General features: G+C 35.9%; 1 protein-coding gene across 3 annotated transcripts; it reads right to left on the bottom strand.

The window, feature by feature from the left end:
- Positions 1-4,630: 4,630 nt before the first annotated feature.
- Positions 4,631-18,818, bottom strand: LOC110682777 (regulator of nonsense transcripts UPF3-like). 3 transcript variants are annotated; one of them, XM_021859111.1, is made up of 13 exons: positions 18,310-18,818; positions 17,660-17,766; positions 17,473-17,568; positions 17,212-17,310; positions 17,049-17,125; positions 16,419-16,496; positions 13,551-13,674; positions 13,128-13,198; positions 7,429-7,876; positions 6,515-6,607; positions 6,253-6,347; positions 6,015-6,068; positions 4,631-5,312 (listed from the first exon to the last, which is right to left on the bottom strand). In XM_021859111.1, exons 1-12 carry the CDS (start codon positions 18,447-18,449, stop codon positions 6,030-6,032), a joined length of 1,467 nt encoding a protein of 488 aa, XP_021714803.1. In that variant the 5' UTR covers positions 18,450-18,818; the 3' UTR covers positions 4,631-5,312; positions 6,015-6,029. The 3 variants fall into 3 exon arrangements, with proteins under 3 accessions (XP_021714803.1, XP_021714805.1, XP_021714802.1); XM_021859113.1 differs by having other exon boundaries at positions 7,405-7,876; positions 13,551-13,605; XM_021859110.1 differs by having other exon boundaries at positions 7,405-7,876; positions 18,310-18,817.
- Positions 18,819-19,276: the final 458 nt, after the last annotated feature.

The raw sequence follows: 19,276 nt of genomic DNA, 5'->3' as shown, positions 1-19,276 counted from the left end.
TTGACTTTACGGTTTTAAAGAGAAAAAAAAAATAGGTGCATATTTTTGGCGAAAATAATGTATATATTTTCTTAAGAACTAAGTATGGTACTTAAATTGGAGGATTAATATCCGACTTACTCCCCAAAAAAAATGACGGAAAAAACGCGCATACAAGACTCTCTTAGACATGGTTAAAGTGTGTGTATTGGTGTGTGCGTTGAGTGTAAGTGACATGTTTGGACTCTTGTGTAAGACCATGGGACTTAGTGCCTAGACTTAATTAATGACTTAAAAAGGTATTATTGACAGCGAAATTTAACCGAATTAATTAGCAAACTGGTTAATTAGACATTAGGTGATGACTCGATCAATAATCCGAAATGTCGTCAAAACGAAAGGACTGGCGCCTCTCTTTGCAGTGTAGCGCCAGACGACAGAGCTGTCGCCAGGCGCCACACTCCACAGAGTGGCGCTACAGTTCAGATTTTGGCGCCATTGCTGGAGCTTCAATCTGGAACTGTTTTCGGTGTTATTAATCAACAGGGGTATGCCTAAAGTCGTACTAGGTCAATTCTGGTTAAGATATTAAACTTTGTTTACTCAAATTAATTAATTAGGCAAAGTTCTTTAAGTCATTAATTTATTTAATCTCAGCACAAGTCAAACAAACGGTTAAGAGAATATAGTATATGCACAACAAATAATGCACAATTAGTCAAGTAGGCATGATATGATGCAATGAGTTTGCAACCTAACCATGGCTCTAGTTCTCTAAAGTTCGGGATACGGGTTAGTCAATAGAGGGTCCATGGTTAATTGTCCGGATGCACCGCGCGGAAGCCTAACCGTGAAGGGTTGGCGCGAGTGGATGGGACACCGCGAGTTTTAGAAAAAACTCGCTTCCATGGTTTGGTGAATTCAACAATCTCGGATGTACCCTTTGTTGCTCAGAGCGTTCAATCAGGTAGATGGAGCATGAATTCCCAGAGGGTTATGTCCATATGTAGAACACATATGGGCTTCAGAAAAGTGAGAAAAACTTAATCAGGAAGTAGGATCGAGCAAACAATGCGAAAAACTAGTTGAAATTAGAACGCATATTTCTGGCTCGGTATTGGAAGAATTTGGCGCCAGCAAACAGAGATTGGCGCCGGATTTTAGCTGTAGCGCCTGGCGACAAAACTGTCATCTGGCGCTACAGTTAAAAGTCTGGCGCTAATATTCTGTTCGCTGGCGCTAATTCCTACATGCCTCAGCAGCTTTCTGTGCTCGATAAAATTTTCCAGTTTCGCGCAGTGTTATTTCGTTCCTAGTTGTGAAAGATATTTCTCATATTTCCTACGTGTAAAATCCTATGTTTTAACTCATTACGGATGGTCTTTCCAATGAGATCTTTTTTATGCATATGACAATAATGTTAATCAAAATTACGCACATGAAATACTTAGAACGTTTCGAGTCTCATCCACTCATTCTAAATCATTGCCGAAATAAATTTCAGGAATTAAAATAGAAATCCTCCCCAGTGGAGTCGCCAAAAACTGTAGGGAATATTTCAAGCGTTAATCCCCTATCTTGAACCCCACTGTGATCATACACTAAAGTACGGTGGCGTCCAAAGGGAAAGAAGATAGAGCAAAAGAGTCGCCAACAAGTTTTTTAGGAACTTGTAAACCGTTCACGAGGTGAAGGTTACACCCTTTAACGATCCAAGAGATCGTCAACTCCAATAAGGTCTTGAACCAAATAGGGTTCGGGGATGAAGGTACAAATCCAACCTAAAAGAGATTGAACTTGCCCTAATAATAGGCCTCTACTTTATTCTGATCGTATTCATGTGCGCTTTCTGACTAACATGTAATCATTAGGTTTACCCTAAACCTGTTTAATCTATATTGGTTGAATTTAATGCACAAATAAATCTGTTATTGGCGATCACTTGAATTATAAATTAAATTAACCCTAAACAAGTTTAATAATTATCTTATTAAGCGTGATTACAAGTACAATTTCCCTTTAAACATGCATAAAAGGTGTGATCAAGCAATAAAAATAAATATCAAGCAACATAATAATCATAAAAATCATAATCTTAATCATAATTATAATAACAATAATCATAATAATTAAAATTATAATAATCATGTTAAAGCATAAAAATAGCAAGATCCTAAGCATGATACTAACAAGATTAATAACAAACCCTAGCATGTCACTAAACAATAAAGATCAAAACTTTAACCCTAACATGATACTAACATGAATATTAGGAAGAGAAATAGGAAGCATCATACTGAATATTAAAGTTACCCTAGACATGATACTAGGAATCAAAATAACAATCTAAGCATGATTTCTACATAATAACATCAATAAAAACTATTAAAGTACTTTCTTGGATGCCTCGTATCTCTTTCTAATAACAAAATACACACGTTAGTAACTTCAAGGAAAATAATAAAACAAACAATTAAATTAAATAATCGAAATAGAGATTTGGGACCAAACCCTCAGAAATTAAACCTTTCACGTCTAGGGCGAAAGCAACTTCGAATATGGCTAGGTGTATCTAAGTCTAATGAATGCGGAATTTTTATATTTGAGAGAAGGCTAGTTTAGAAAAGAGAGAGACAGAGAGTAATCAAGAGAATCTTGATGAGAGTTGGTGAATGAAAACGGAGTTTTTAGGAGACTATTTATAGAGAAAATCATCCAAAAAGATAAAATATCAAAAACAGAGTTCTGACGCAAAAAGCCAGATTAGCGCCAAACGTTGATGTTAGCGCCAGGCGCTAAGGCTAGCGCCAAGCGTAGCATCAGGCGCTACAGCTGGCGTTTGGCGCTGACCAAGCTTTTGACGCGTTTTCTTAAAATCAGATAGAAATCACCGTACAGGAGGATAAAATCGTATTTTCCTCAAAAACGTTCTTTGATTCTAATTAAAACTCTAAAAAGTCAACAAAAGTCAATTTATCAATGCTAATTGAATTAGGAATGAAAAGAACCTTCTAAAAGAATCTAGAAGACTTAAACCATTCCTAATTGCATTAGGAATGATAAATCCATATTAGGATCTCCTCTAGATCATTGGGCCGCATATAATGCTCAAACCAGGCCCAGATCAGTAATTTGGCCATAACTTCCTCAATATTCATCGGAATTAGGCTTATAATATATCGTTGGAAAGCCCTTTTCAAGCCCTATCCAACTACACTATTGTTGGACCCATATCATGGACCAACCAAACTGGATTGGCTGTTTTCTTAAAATAGGTTTTCAAAAACAGAGAGAAGAGAAAAGAAATTAAGACTATCCGCGACACTAAACTTTCCACACTTTCACTTCATTCGATTATGATTTGACGTGAAAGGTACTCATCACTGGGTTTGGCTTTGAGGAGACACAAATGAGTGTCTACAAGTGTTTTTTTTTTTAAATAAAATTGATTCATAAATAAAGTCATACGACATTTACAAAGAGATTCAGATCTAATGAATGCATAAAAATTGAATCAAATAAAAAACATTTCGTAAGCAAAGCTACGATCGTTGTTGCAAATCGTAAATTCTTCATACCCTTTTTCATATCGCTGTGATTTACAGCCTTCATTTGCGAGGGTGTCTATCGATCTATTGTAGTCGTGCAGAAAATTTCCGTCTGATTCACTAAATTGTAATCGAAATATTAACCTCTTTTTCGATCTCGCACAAAATTTTACCCATGAAACAACTCTATAGCAATCCATAAAATAAAAAAGCAAATCCTTCCTCAAAAGAGAGAAGAAAAACCCGGTCTTTCGAAGGAACCAAATCTTCCTAAAGAAGAAGAAAAACCCTGTCTTTCGAGGGAACCAAATCTTCCTCATAGAAGAGGAAGAATTATTATAAACATAAAACAATAGAAAAAGCACACAAAAACAAACAATTGGGGCTTTCTACCAATAAAAATCGATAGAAGCCCCTTTAAAATTCAACAATGGAGACTAGAGTTTTAGAGAGAGAGAAGAGAGGCTGTTTATTTTTATTGTAACCCTTCTTAATTTGCACTATTTACATTCTTGCACATATCTATAATTAGGATGACAAGCGTGAGAGTTGCCACGAATCTACAATTGCAACTAACAGTGAACGAAAGATGTACAAAATATTGTCTAAACTTATCTGATGTTATTTAAATTATATATTTTTTAAATATTCTTAAATTCTTCCTATTACTTCGTATATATGAAGGTTTTTTTTTCTTTTAACAAAAAGTTACAGTATTTTGTTTGAACTATTCCAATGAGGTTATTTAAAAATTAGAATAAGATAAAACAAACACGTCCCAAATCTTCAAATTCAATATTAGTACAACACCAAAGTAGAGTGTTGCCACGAAAGAGGCACTACAAAGTACTAAAACAATGCTTGAGGCTTGTATGATATGATTGATATCAAGGAAAGATGTGATGAGTGTTGGACTGTTGGTCATTAAATTAAAATACTCTTTCCCAACTTTAATCTATTTTTTATTATTTTGTGATTGATTGTAGACCTGTGTTCGCTGCCTTTGATTTACAATAAAGAGAGGAAAAAAACCCCCCCTATAAGTGTCATTAGTAAGCTAAGCCGGGATAGGAAGGCGAATGAAAAGCTTGTAACACGCCTTTTCTTAAAACACCACATATAATCTATTGATCTATATAACTGCTTCGTCAACACAAGCATAACACTACTGGGTTACTAACATCCAACATCCAACATCCAAATCAGGTAACTAACTTTGCATCGCAGAAAAGTTAAGCAGCCCAAAGGTGTTAATACAAGTCCAAAATCACTAACAATAAAACAGCAAAAGGATATTCTGCTAGGATGTCGACCTTGTAGACCATATGCTGCACAACTTAATGTTGGGATGCCACAGTATATACAGTATTAACCAGTCAATCTTTACCCGTCAAGACCATGCTCTATACAATCCGAGCAGGTGTCACGATAGCAGTCGAACACTATATCTGGAGTTTCTCCACACAAGCAGAAATCTGCAAGAGAGGCCTACTATACTGTGCTGCCTAACAACCGACATTGATATTAGCTTTATTCTCGATTTGGTCAACTCTATCTGCAAGGAAAGTTTGCATCTCCAACTGAGCGGCAACTAACCCCTCCTGTGCAATATCCAAAACAGTCGAAGCCCTCTTCGAAAATTTACCCTAGAAGACCTCTTCCAGTGATTAATCCACTGATCTGACAGCCAAATGCCATCACCAGTCCACAGCCCTGACTATTCACAAAAGATGACAATCCCTATTCAAGCAGAACTTCATCACCATAGGTTGGCAAGTAAAAACTCTGGAAAGTAAATTGAATTATATCAGTGCAAACACCACATTATGATTGAACTATTGAAGTAACGCTGCTCAAGACTGCGGTTTTCCTACATAATACGAGCCTAATTCATGAAAGCCTCCATAGTATAGGGATTTCACACAATCAGAATATGAAAAAACCCAATGCCTCTAGCTGTTGTATTACAGCGAATGACCCCTTATTAATATTAGTATCAGCAGTACATAAGACACAACAAGAGTTGATAAAAATGAGCAGGACCCATCAGTATGATACAAGTCATACAACAGGCAAAATTATCCCTATTCCTAAATTACATTCTTGTTTACGTTATGAGGTCAAATCTAGATAAAAAATAAACATACATATAAAAAATATATATATATATATATATATTTTCATGATGGTATTTTGCATGCGTTTTTCATATTTTAAAGGACAATCAGGTAATATTAGAGAAAGGCCATGAAGGTCACATAGGGCATATCAAGAGGAGTTAAATCAAACTATAATGAAGACAGATTCAAATCAGAATTCTAAGACAATATACTATATACAATATACCTACACCTTTCCAGCAAATTTTGCTCCATCAGAACTCTAATTATTTATGATACTCAGAAGCCAAGCATTTTAGATGGTTTTAGAAACTCAAACAATACAGTAATGATTTTGGTAACCTGTGAATCAAAACAGAAAACTCACCCTATGAAGACATGTTTAGGAACCTGAGGCTGACTTCTGGACCCACACTTGTTTCTGCATATTGGAACAACCCAATGAAAATAGAGGGGGAAAAAAAGCATGTAATACAATGTAACAGTTCAAGGCTGCTAAAAGCAACTGGTTTGAGGATGGTGAGCACAAAAATGAGTAGAGGGCGATCCCTTTAGAATGGAAAAAATAGGGGAGGGGATGCTAGATAATTATAACAATAGCAAACCTCATGATGAGCATGGCCAACTCCTCCTCCGCGTTTGGATGGCCCATCATCCTTAGCGTGTGTTGGACCACGACGAGCAAAATTCCTATGGGAGCCTGATACATAATTCAGAATTAAAATACAAGACATAAATAACTTGGTGTGCTCCTAGGACAGGGGGAAAGGCACATTTTCCCTTAACCCCTGACTCAACATGTAATTACGTACTAAAGGAAAAGCAGAAAAAGCTGGATGTCAAAACTAGCATAAAAATTAAACACACCATTTTCTGCATATGAGCTGTTGCGACCACCAGCAGTGATTATGCCTTCAACATTACGGCCAGATGCATCATATTTCGAGTCTCCGCGTTTAGCTGGAATATTAAAAGACAAGATAGCATTTAAAATGCAAAGTCATCAATTAGCCTTCACTTCAATCCTTGATTTAGAGAGCACAGATAGAAGTTGACAGTCTACTAATTCAGAGAAGCTCTATAAGTCACTAACAAATTGAATTTCTTTATCTCAACTAAGATAATTTGGTTCCTCTGCGTAATTATGGTTAAATGCGTGATGCACAGAATTATGTTTACAGAAGAAAATCCATGCTAAATTTAGCTCTATAAGTTTCCTAGCTCTGCAATTAATTCCTCTATAATTCTCTCAAATCAGTCTTTAATATAAATTAAATTCAAAACCTGTCCCTTCTGCTGTAGTCTTTTGAGACAACTTTCCTATTTCCATTACGATAACTTCTCCATTGATATTTCAAGATGTAGGTAAATCCACACAATGACATTGCTATGAACTGACATAGCTTAAGCATCCATCATCAACAACGGAAAATAGGAAGAAAATGAAATATGAATAACAATTGAATTACAGCATTTTTTTTAATAATTTCACATTAGAGAGGTGGATTCTCTCCCAAATTAGCCTTCTAAAGCCAACTCATAACATTCATCAATATTCAACATCATTATCTCTAATTAGTTCTATTTATAGAACATTTCCCTAACAATTAACTAAGTAGCTAATTAATTTCTCCTAACAACTTAATTAGAACTCTACTCCACTCTATTCCCTAAATTGCCCCTCTTCCCTAATATTAATTTATTGCAGAAATAAAAGAACAACCACGTTAGATTAAGTAAACATATATTTATAATACCTTCATAAGAATCTGAAATATTACTTTGATTCTCATTGCTAATCTGAGAAGAATCAGGACGGCGAGGTGTCCAGACACCACGATCAAGTCTTTCCCTACTTCTTGTACGTCTATCTTGCTTTTCACGGCCAACAGCTGAACCATGGGGTTCACCTCCTGAAGGTTTATCCTCATTAGACCTCTTTCCCATATAATCCAAACCCGAAGGAGACTGTTCACCAGTGGACGCTAGCACTCCTGATTTCATATTGGATGGTCGTGGTGGACGCTTGCTCCTCTCTAAATTTGAGCCCTGAAGTTTGTGCTCTGTCTGGACCGATGAGGATGACTGACTTGGACGAAGTTCCTTGTTTAATAATATGCTTCTAATAATTCTTCCACTAGCATCAGGCCTTTGATTTAATTTCAAACCAACTGAAGGCGATGAAGAATCAGAGACGACAACCTTGGGCAGGGTAGTACCTTCAGATGCCTAACACACAAAAACTTTACATTTAGTTCCCCTTATATGGTTAAATAAATTAAACAGTACAAATATTCAGATTTCCATCATTATCTCATGAAAAGAATCAACAGTTAAAAGTTAATGAGCTTCCTAATTATCTCCCAAAGGCATTTTAGGAATCCTTTTAACCTCCAACCAAAAAGTAGGTGCTTCGCGTCCATCACAAAGGAATTACCATATCATTCGTCCTCAAATGCAAGTGTTTTCACAAGTTGTGACTCAGTGACACATTGAGTCATACATTTATAAGATGCCTAATATGGATCAAAATAACATAATTACAGCAGGCCCCACAACAGCAACTAAAAATAAAAAAATAATAATAGAAAAGTAGCTTTAGTAATATAGATGTTAAAAAATCTAAAGTGAGCATGGGAAATATTATAAACAGATAATGAATAAGGAATGCCCTTGACAGAGAGTACAAAATAGAGTTCAAGAAGTCTTCCTGGAGACTCATTTACACCCCAGCACAATGAAAGTTTCACTTAATACTTTGTTTTCTTCAAGGTATAATTTTTAATATTATTTTTTTTCTCTAATTATGAAAGTCAGGCAAAGAAATATTAAAACTTAGCAGATTTAATTTAATACCTACGAAATTCCAAAAACACAAGAACATAACACTATAACTTAATACCTACATGTCACATTATATAATTATTGTTATCTACTTCAATACTGAACCATTGGTTTGACTCAATAACTAAATCTATACAAATGTAAATTGAGGGAACGCCAGTAAATAGTGTCACAAAAATTGAAAGTGAATGTCTATCGTTAACTCAAAATGCATCATAAGCTTTTGTTCATAAACATCAATATTTAATACACATAGGGCTAATGAAAGAAAGAGATGATGAAGATTACTGAAATATAGAAGAAATAGGTATGTTCGGCAGTGAAGATAAAATCTCAAATGTGTCCATAAGGACTAAGGAGCTTTCCAAATATTATTATTATATAATCACTACTATTCCATAAATATCGACCTTGTACCATAAAAGTCGTAGCAATTAAGAATATTGTTTTAGGAGATTTGGCTTCACAAACGCTTCCGAATCTGATTGTCAGAAAGACTGTAAAAGATATGATTTTAGATTAATATTGCCACAATTTACTACACGCCAGCATATTGCAATCGTAAATTCGCAATTTTCATATGCATGATAACAGCATACAAAAAAATTCAGAATAAAGTTTGGTCAATTCTTTATCGATTGTGAGAAAGTGCAGGTCTCAATTATTTAGCTAGATTCAAAAAGATTACAAGAATATGTAACAGCTATCCTCAAAGCTCAGCAGCTCCCCCAAAATCTACACTCCAATTGACTTCACACTTCTTATGCTGAAAATAGCAATACAGGAAACATGTAGTTCTGACCCATGTGACCTTGATATGGCATATCACTAGGCATACTGTAACAAAAAGGACTGAAACATAATCCTTAACCAAATCATCTTTACTCGTTTATATTTACACAAGAACCACAAATAAATCGTTTTTAGGAGAAAGGGAATTGCTATAGCATAATTACTTCCTCCATTGTTTTTTAGATGCATCACTTTTAAAATCACGGACTCTTAAGGCAATTTTTTGAGACGAGAGAGATAGAGAGAACGAAAAAAGATGACCCATGTGATATGAGAGAGATATAGAGTATTTGTGAACTAAAAAGGAAATTGATGCACCTATATTGAAACTTCCATACATAGAAAGTGATGCATCTTAAAGCAACGGAAGAAGTATAAATCTTCAACTAATACTATCCAAAAATCTAGCAGTTAATTAAAAAAAATTATTGCGTCACTAAGTCCCCTAAATAGTAGTTCTTATATTTCTACTTCCTACAATTCATGGAATAAAGAACCCATGCTTTTCAAAAACAAATTATGCACCCTATTTTCTTGACATCATACTCCATAGTCCATACCCCAAAAAACCTCTGATTTCCTTGCAACACATAGCTTTAGCTGAATTATTGGCAGTGGGGCTTTGTTGAGTTTAGATGTATAAAAAATAAAAATGGATTGAAATGCATTGAAAAGAGAAGGAAAACAATAGGAAGAAAACAGAAGAAACAGAAAAATTATTACATTCATTGGACCCAACCAAAAGGAGATATGTGAAGTTAATTAGGACAGCTAAAAAGGTAGAAATGGAAACTTTATTAAGTGGAATAAATTAAGAAAGGATTGGCAGCAGTGGGTTTTGAGGTGGATGATGAGCGGTGGTTAAAGGAAACTGGTGTATGATGGTGCTGGTGGGCAGTGGCAGCGTGCTGATGTGTAATGGATCACCAAATGAGGGTCAACAGTCAAGAAGCGGCAACCGATGAGAAAGGGATAGCAGAAGCAAAGAAAAGGAAAAACAAGCAACAACCCTTAACAATGTCTAATTATGGTTTTGCCATTTTAGCTAAGGGTCACATGTATCCATCTTTAGTCTTAGGTGTCTTGAGTATATATAGGGTAGTAAACTTAGTAGTGGGGATATCCAGAAAATTTGAGTGAACATCTTGAGAGACTTGTAGCCTTAAGCTACTAGAGAGATTTGTAGCCTAAAGCTACTAAGAGATTCATAACCTCAAGTTATGGCTATCCTTATGTCATCCAATTTTAATCAATCAAATGTTCAAGCTTTCAGCCTTAAATTAATATTAATTGTGCTTAATTAAATCAGTAGAATTCAGTCTATAACATGATGGTTGGTGAGGTGGGGTCAGGCAGTGGTGAGAGGTGATCAACGTTAGTCAAATATGGTTGGGTGTAGAGGACTTTGGAGTAGCATGATTTCTTAGAGGGGTAGGATACATGGCAGAAGGAAGTGGGGGGAGACAAGGGGTAAAGGGAATGATTAAGAAGGCTAAACAAACAACATACAAGGGAATCAAGGAGATGGTTTCCCTTATCCTTTCCAGAATACCATAAACCAAACACCCACTTAATGTTGATAAATAGATTTACAAGGGAAATGATCCACATGTTGTATGACTTCAAGCAAAGCATAAGTTTAGATTGACCAACTTGGGTCTTAATGATATTTTGTTGGAAATGCAAATCAAACAAGTGCAATAACCATCAAGCATTAAAAGAATACGCGAAAACCTTCTACTCAGGATTTACAAGAGCCATTGGAAACTATCATCCACACCAATGGCATCAAATGAGAAGTTGCAGCAAGATGGTGGTAGTATTGTACAGCAAAAGTGGATGCAAACACAAACTTGAAAGAAAATAAGGATATGGAAAAAATCTCCCTAAATCATAAATGACAAAATAGAGTTAAAGTTCCAGGCCTCCAATAGTACTTGATTTAAAGAAGACAGGACATCATGTAAGCAGTGAACAAGTGTCTAGATACACAAGTGACAAGTGAGCCCAGAAATCCACTTTGAAATAAAATGGAAGATCTGGGTCAAGAGAATAAAGGGCTACAACAATCTTTTTGAGACAATATATCAATTTATCAACTTCATCCTTCGCAGGAAAAACAATCCCCGGATGAAAGATATCAATAAATAGCATCATTTCTTCCAAGGACAGGGTTAGAGCCAGCAGTATGCTAACTAAAGCTATCAGAGCAGGTAAGATTCATAGTGAAAACATCTCTGGAATAATCAAGCTTGGCACATGAATATGTTGCTGGGCAGATCACTGAAAAACAAGTTAAGCGTTATAAAAATGCAGAGCACCAGCACTACAAAATTCTCCCAAAGATCATTTCTACTATTTTTTTTCTGGTCAACCCTCTTCACCAACAACCACAAACCTGCATAATCCTCCACTAAAATCAAAAGTCAATAAAATTAACTCGTCTTCTTGAGGTGAGTCATGATCATATAGTCTTGACTTGTGAAAACAAATATTGACCGAATTTAGAACTAGGGATCATAATCCAAACTATATACCTACAAATCAAGGTATCAATTAATGAAGAATAACTTAGTAAGATGACCCTCACTGTGGTACTTCAAAGTTCATCAAATGATTGAGCAGTGGCCAGAGAGAGATATGGGAGAAAATAGCACTTAGCTAAAGAGCTAAACACATTGCGGACATTAGAAGATTGGGGAGAGAGTAATAATGCATACAGATAAGACTCCGTGTATGGATAAAAAGGCATTTAGGCTTCATGGTTATTCCAGTTTTCTATCTTATTTTATGACTTTGTATCAGGCTTTTTCTCATAGTCTAATTATCAAGTCTTTTAATATATCTTCACACAGATAACATGACATAAGATCTCCATTCAAGAAAATTACACACAAACACATTAAAAACAACAATACAAAGAGAACTGGAAGCTCTATAACAAAAACTACTTGAGAAAAACAACATGCAAATACCAAAATGCATCCATCAACAAAAAAAAATGAGAAATTCCCACAAAAAATATCTGCCCTGCGCTAGAAAACCAGCCTATTCTGAAAGCTAAACATAATAGTGGCCTTTTAAAATTATACTGTTCCTCTCAAGCCACAACATGAACAGCCACCAGCCAGTGTGTTTTTATTCTAAAACCTCAGTCCTTACGCAACCTAGTTTGTCTTAAAAAGCATGGTGGACAAAATAAATTTAATTTAGCCCTATAAGAAACAGGAACTACTAGGCAACCAAAGATTAAAGAAATGGGTGTTTTTTATTAAAAAAAAAAAAAAAGCCAGTTGGTGGCGGGCGGGCGAGGGGTGGTCGCTGGAATTGAGATCTCATTGAAAGATCCCCAAGGTAGGATTTAAGAAATAGGTTCTTACAGGAAACCCCATCCTACCTCCTCTACGTTCTTGACAGCCCATCTTTGAGCCGCAGAGTTAAAACCAAAAAGTAGTTGTTTCTTTCTTGATGGCATTTCTATTTTCCGGAATTTTAGCAATCCGATTTCTTTGTAACCAGTCGGTGCGTGCGTCCAAATAATCATAATCACTTTTTTCATTCGCGAGGAGCTGGATGAGAAGAACTTTTCTCTGCAACCACCTGCAATTTAGATACAAAAATCCCCCTAGCACCTACTGACAACAGAAGAAAGGGCAAGCACAGATAACTGAGGAGAGCCAAACAAATAAAACATAAAGGAAGAGAATAGAAATGCAATTAAGCCCAAAAATACACAGTTAAACAGGGAGAGAGGTGAGTAGATGTCATGTTTTACACAGTGCATCAAAAGAGGTACAAATAAGTGTAAGTGACAAAGAAAGACATAATCAAACTGATTACTTGCCTGATGAATCTCTTGCTCTTTCCCTTTCAAAAGCAGAATCCTTTTCTTTGTAGTCTCATGAGAACCACTTCCTATCAATTTATATCAAAACTGATTAAAACCACAAAAAATGACATGCTTGATTAATTTATATCAACACTATATTCTTCCAACAAGATTCCTTAACGAGTCATTATTTCTCATTACTGATAGGATCAATGCAACAAATCACCAACAGCCTAGAGCATCTAAAATAAATGGTAAATCAATATGCAATCTAAATAAAATTGTAAATCAGTATGCAATACAAGTACATCAACTCCCACTGAATTAACTCAGCAATATTCCAAGGGACTCCATAGTCCATATACTTGATCTTACTTTCTCTAAAATGGAGACAATTAAAAAGAAAATAGACCATATTAAAACTATAATTAAACATACCTGTTTCATTCTCTGCTACTCCTTTTTTGCTGGAAGCATCCACTTCGTTATTTCTCTGAGACACAAGAACACATGCTGATTTGTCTTTTCCATTTGTTCCCTTCCCATTATTTTTTAAGACATACTACAATTTACAAAAATAAGATATAAATCATTTTAGCCACCAATACTTACGTTTCATAAAGTGTTAAAATTAAGACGTAGTTGATATGTAGCTTCTTAAGATCATTCTAATAGCGTCACGGTCAAGGCAAAAAAAAAAAAAAGACAAGATAAACAACAGCAAAAATCACATAAACTGTTGTTCCAGCAAGCAATGTTTTAAGGAGATGAATTTTGGTATAACATAGAATGTAGCAAGACATGCTGATGATACAGAATATAAGTAGGTTCATGAAACCATTGAGAGGATAGATGACAGCATTCTACTTTAGCAAGTGAGCTAACCAAGTTTAAAATGGTTGAAACTTGGGAAATATGTTCTGCCAAGAAACAAAGATTAATAAAGTCATATCTCAAGATGAGTATAAGACCCAGTTATCCAGAAAAATGAGACCCCACATGGAGATCCTTTTTCTAAGTCCAAGAGGTAGGGAAGGGTGGCAGTGAAACTGAGAAATAATGCATCTGAGACAGATAAAAAGAATTAGCAATTAGAGTAGACTAAAAAAACCTCCCACTGCAATTTTTAGGAGCCTTTTTCCTTATGATGATTAAGGACAGATGAAATGAACGAAAAGGACAATATATAAACGATGAGAATCAAATACTAAACAGCTGAAGCAGGCACCAAAAGGCCCTCAACACCCGAGAGAAAGGAAAGAGTAGAGCAATGAAATTTTCTGCAGAAAACAAAGAAGAAGCAGAAGATAACTTGTGAAGAAACCTGAGAATACGCAACATGTTTTAGTCTTTAAAAGGTAACCATACCTTGAGTTTGGAAATGGAACTCTCCCTTTGACATGCCTTAGATTCTATACTTCCATTTTACTCGAGAAAGCTTACAATAAGCCAATACAGACCTCTACCACATAAAAACTTTTCTAGAATTGGATCTAGAACATCCAATTCTATATAGGACAAGGGTGGAACATACAAAAAGAAATTTCTAGAATTATATAACTTAAACAGCTGATTCATTCATGAAACTCATGGAGGACACAAAACATACCAAAAGAAGCTCATATTGCTAATGGGGGTGCAAGAGGATGAGCTTCCTAGATCTTCAAGTACAAGACTTAAACTACATTACTGCATCAAGATGCAATAACATTGTGAATCTTCCCGAACAACCTGGTCTTGTATAGAAAATTTCCCAGTAATTTCATTGTGCAATAGGCTTTCTCAAACCATGCTCTTTACTACAGACCTAGAACCTCTATTTACAGACTCATGCTACCTAAACCTTAATTCAACCTCAGACTTAGCCAACTGCAACCTGATACCTAAGAGAAGGCTAGTGATTGATATTAAATGGGGCGTCTTCTAAAGCTCAAACCTTTGAGACTATGAATCACCTTAACATCTTATGTCCCTACTACACCGGTTAAACAAAACTAGGCTGCCTTGCCTACCAAATTCAACTATAAGAATGAAATACAAACACAGAGAAATCTAGACATGCAACAGGGTGTAAGGAAGCAATCAAGAGATGTTGGGCAGGGATTTCACTCATTACAGTTTGCTCCCACAACTTGTTACCTTTGGCTAAAGATTAATGAAAATCTATCACAAAGTGCAGCAATGAGGGAAACTCTGTTCATAAATTAAGGGTCTCAGTTCCTAGTACTTTACTCAACTGGTATGCTGCAAATGATTTTCTTTTTTACAGGCAAATTTTTAAGACTTTTGGTTTCATATGGCATTTATAGAGCATAATAAATACTCCCTCTGTTATTATTAGATGCATCACTTGGGTTTGCACATTTACCAAAACACAACTGTGAGTCTGTGACCATTAGTATAAAATTAAAAAATAAAAAAAAAAATAAGTTACAAAATGAGCTTTTGTGACCAGTCTAACCAGTCTAACAACATATTACATGATAGCAATTGATTATTATCTATTACTCCCTCCGTCCCCAAAAGAACGACCCATTTGGCCTAATTTTAGTCCCAAAAAGAATGACCCATTTGCAATAAAATCCCCACCAATTTGCAATAATATTTGTGCAAAATAAGCTTCCCCATATAAAATTTTGTTTCTCTATGTACTTTTATTACTTTCTCTCTCTACTTTTTTACAAACCCCATGTAATATACTTTTACTTCTTTTTATTTAACTTTCTTAATACCCGCAAAATCAACCCAAATGGGTCATTCTTTAGAGGACGAAGGGAGTAGTAAATAAGAAATAAAATAAAAAAAGTCAAGAGGTAATATACGTATAGTGCAAAATCCCAAGTGATGCATTTAAAGAATAACGGAGTAATAAAAAACAAAGGTGGAGTGTATTCCATATATTTATGTTTACAATCAAATTTATAGTTTACTATATATTCCGAAGCAACGAGACAGTGAAGGATAGCTCAGTTAGTTAGAGCTTTCCCCCCGGTTTCACGGGATCCTGCGATCGATTCTCATCACATGCCCAGTGGCTCTCTAAACAACAAAAAAAAAATCTGACGCAACTGGCCCACTACCAAAAAAAAAAGGTTGTCACAGAAAGGTCAAAATATTTGCAAATCAACATACATAGCCAAACCCAAGTCTTGTTACAACAAACAAGCTGGCATATAAGTAGCACATGCAACGTCTGAACAGAAATAGCCACAAGTCTAAATAGTTGCAAAGACCAGAGCTTCATGGAATTATGCTACTGAGAGAGCCAAAAAAAAATTAAAACCAAAAAAAAATAAAGATGCTAACCGAGTTTTGCTTGCTGGATCGAGACTTCCCTGAAGCCAATGCAGACCGTCCACGACTCTTGCCATCTGACCCTAGACGCTGTCACCAATAATGCCAATCCATCAGATGGGAATAAGCTTAGGCAAGTAAAATTTTATCAACAAAGAAAAGACCAAGCATGGCTGAGGAGTTGCACCATCAAAATGGAAAACTAAGCTATAGTATAGAGTAAAAAACAAATTAAATGGAATGCTAATCTTTTTTTTCTTCAATGCATTTTCCTCATCAATTTTTGACATTGACACGATATGAAACCTCACATGCCACTGAAAGCATAAGATCTCACACATAAATAAAACTGGAATTGTACACTACAAGTAACTCTGCATAAAATTTCCAGATCAGACTTCATCAAACTATTGCAACACCCAAAAAACGCACATATAGTTGTACTAGAGTGGCGCTACCTAGGGGAGCTAAGTTTGGAAACCAGCAAACCCAGTTCAAAATGCACTAACCAGCTGTTTGAAAACAATGTTAACCAAAGAACATAACATTCATTTGCTGACAACACAATCAAGAACTTGAGCATGTCCTTCCAAAAAAGAGATAGGTGAGCAAATTTGAAGTATTCTAGAAAATGGAAAGAACCTGATTGCCACCCTTCGCAGCTCTCCTTTTTCGCACATATTCCATCAGCGGTGTGATGATAGGTGCTTCTTGTACACCTAAAAGAAAGTCCAACAGTCACGAATGAATACTAGGCCACACTTCCAAACTTTCAAAGTAAAGCAGATATGAAAGCAGCTTTTACCAGCTCGTTCAGCTTCTCTTCTTTCCAGCTGTATATCAGCACTAGGAAGATTCTCAACAGGTTTTGAAATCTGCTCAAGGAACTCCACATACTCTGGATCTAATTTCATCAAAAGAACATAAGAGATAGATTAATTTGCTTGCTCAAGTACATAAAATGATAAAATAAAAAATTTAAGTACCTGCATTGATTGCCAAACAAAATATATTTTAAAAATGCAATAAATAATTAATCAATAGGCCATTGTTTATAATTTTACACCTTTGTAAATTGTCCCTTCCCGGCCATCTTTCTTGGCATTAGGCTTTGCAACACGTTGAGAAGGAGCATATTCCACTATAGCTTTATATTGAGTTCCTGATTAACATAGAGCAGCGATATAGATTAACAGTCTCAACAGGGAATTAAAAAATCAGCTCGTTAAGCTTTCATAGAGGATTAAAATTACCCTTTTCGTTGACAAAAACATGGCCGTTAAAGAACTCAGCAAACTCACAAACATCATCATGACTGTTGAAATTCAGATACGCCCGAGCATACCTCTGATTCTTGTGACTGCAAAATTTAATTCCCATAAAATGTAAGACAGGGAGTTAAAACAAAATCAAAAGAATTAAACCAAACCCTGAAGTCACAAATACCTAAGAAAAACACAATGCCTCTACCCAAACCCAAATCCAACAAAAGGACAACATGATCTTCATACCGATACAGATACTAATTGACATAAACCGAGACCACAAAGTACACAACAACGAAAACCAACACCACAAAGAACACAACCAACAAAAACCGAAACCCGAAAGTAAACCCTCCCCAAACCCCAAAATCACAAAGCACACAACTAACAAAACCAAAACCACAAACTATACAATCAATGGAAACCGAAACCACAAAGTATACAGCGAACATGGTCATCAAACCCAGAAATGAAGCATATGAAACGCCAAATTAAACCCTCCCAACACCAAAAATTGAAAACTTTTAAACAATAATGCCCCAACAACAGAATTAGGATCCGAAAAAAATTAAAAATAAATAAAAAATAAATAAAATTACAGAAAAATGGGAAGTGGAGGAGAGAGAAAGAGGACGAACCTAGACTTTCCAGGGCAAAAAGAGGACCAATTGTAACGAGAAGAGAAACGGCCATCGATTTGCTCGAAAAAGGACGACTGTGAAAGAGAAGGGGGCAAGTGCCTTACCACAACTTTGGTTCGATTCAATGGCTCCTTCATCTGAATTCAAAAACCCCAATCAAATTCCTAATTTCAACAAACAAAAACCCTATATTTTGAATTTCTATCTATACGATCGAAGACAGTTGAAATTCTGAAAGTTTCAGAGGAATGCGTCGACGATTAATTGATGGAAAAATCGAAAGGTTTTTCATTCGTTGGGGTTTATTGTGCCCTAATTTGGTGAAATTTGGGGGAGAAGTAACTGGTGAATGAACGAATAACGATCCTTTTGATTTTCTTTTCTCTCTCTCTTAATTTTCTGCCTGTGTTTATGTGTTAATGTCGGAAAAGGGAAAAAAAGAGGAGAGAGAGAGACTTGCAATTTTCATCATCATCGTCGTACAATATTGTTACGGGGGCACCACGGGTAACTTACGGGTTACGAAGAAGGCCAACGGATAAAGATGGTTGTGTTTTACGCCGAGCCTTGCGTTAATTTGGACAGAGTCCAATCAAATGTCTAAAACCTAGTTACTATGCGTCGTGTGAAGTCGCGTGTTAAATGTTGACAGTTTCCGGATGTCTTGGCACAACAAGTCTCATATGAGGCAACTACATTATGCATGTGTGGTAGGGGTGTTCAAAAAAATCCAACCCGATTGTCCCGCCCCGATTTCCCGATGACCCGGTAAATACCCGATGGGAAATTTGGGAGAAAAAACTGTTTTTCTGGGACGGGTACCCGACCCGGGAAAATTGCATGTTATCCGGGTCGGGACATGGGCTGCGTTTTTTAAATCCCGGGTACCCGAATTTCCCGAAAATAAATTAATTTAAAAAAATTTAAAAAAACCCCTCTTCAAACTTAAGCCCAGCCCATTAGG

Source organism: Chenopodium quinoa, unplaced genomic scaffold (genome assembly GCF_001683475.1).
Source record: "Chenopodium quinoa cultivar QQ74 unplaced genomic scaffold, ASM168347v1, whole genome shotgun sequence".
Classification (NCBI taxonomy): domain Eukaryota; kingdom Viridiplantae; phylum Streptophyta; class Magnoliopsida; order Caryophyllales; family Amaranthaceae; genus Chenopodium; species Chenopodium quinoa.
This window is presented reverse-complemented; position numbering and strand designations above follow the sequence as displayed.

What these genes read in the sequence shown, in the direction of transcription:
- LOC110682777 (XM_021859110.1), bottom strand. Translation starts at nt 18,449, where the DNA reads ATGAAGGAGCCATTGAATCGAACCAAAGTTGTGGTAAGGCACTTGCCC. An exon ending in TTTTGCCCTGGAAAGTCTAG is followed by an intron (nt 17,767 to 18,309) that starts GTTCGTCCTCTT and finishes TAAATTTTGCAG; the next exon opens with TCACAAGAATCAGAGGTATG. An exon ending in TTGGCCATGCTCATCATGAG is followed by an intron (nt 6,069 to 6,252) that starts GTTTGCTATTGT and finishes TCCAATATGCAG; the next exon opens with AAACAAGTGTGGGTCCAGAA.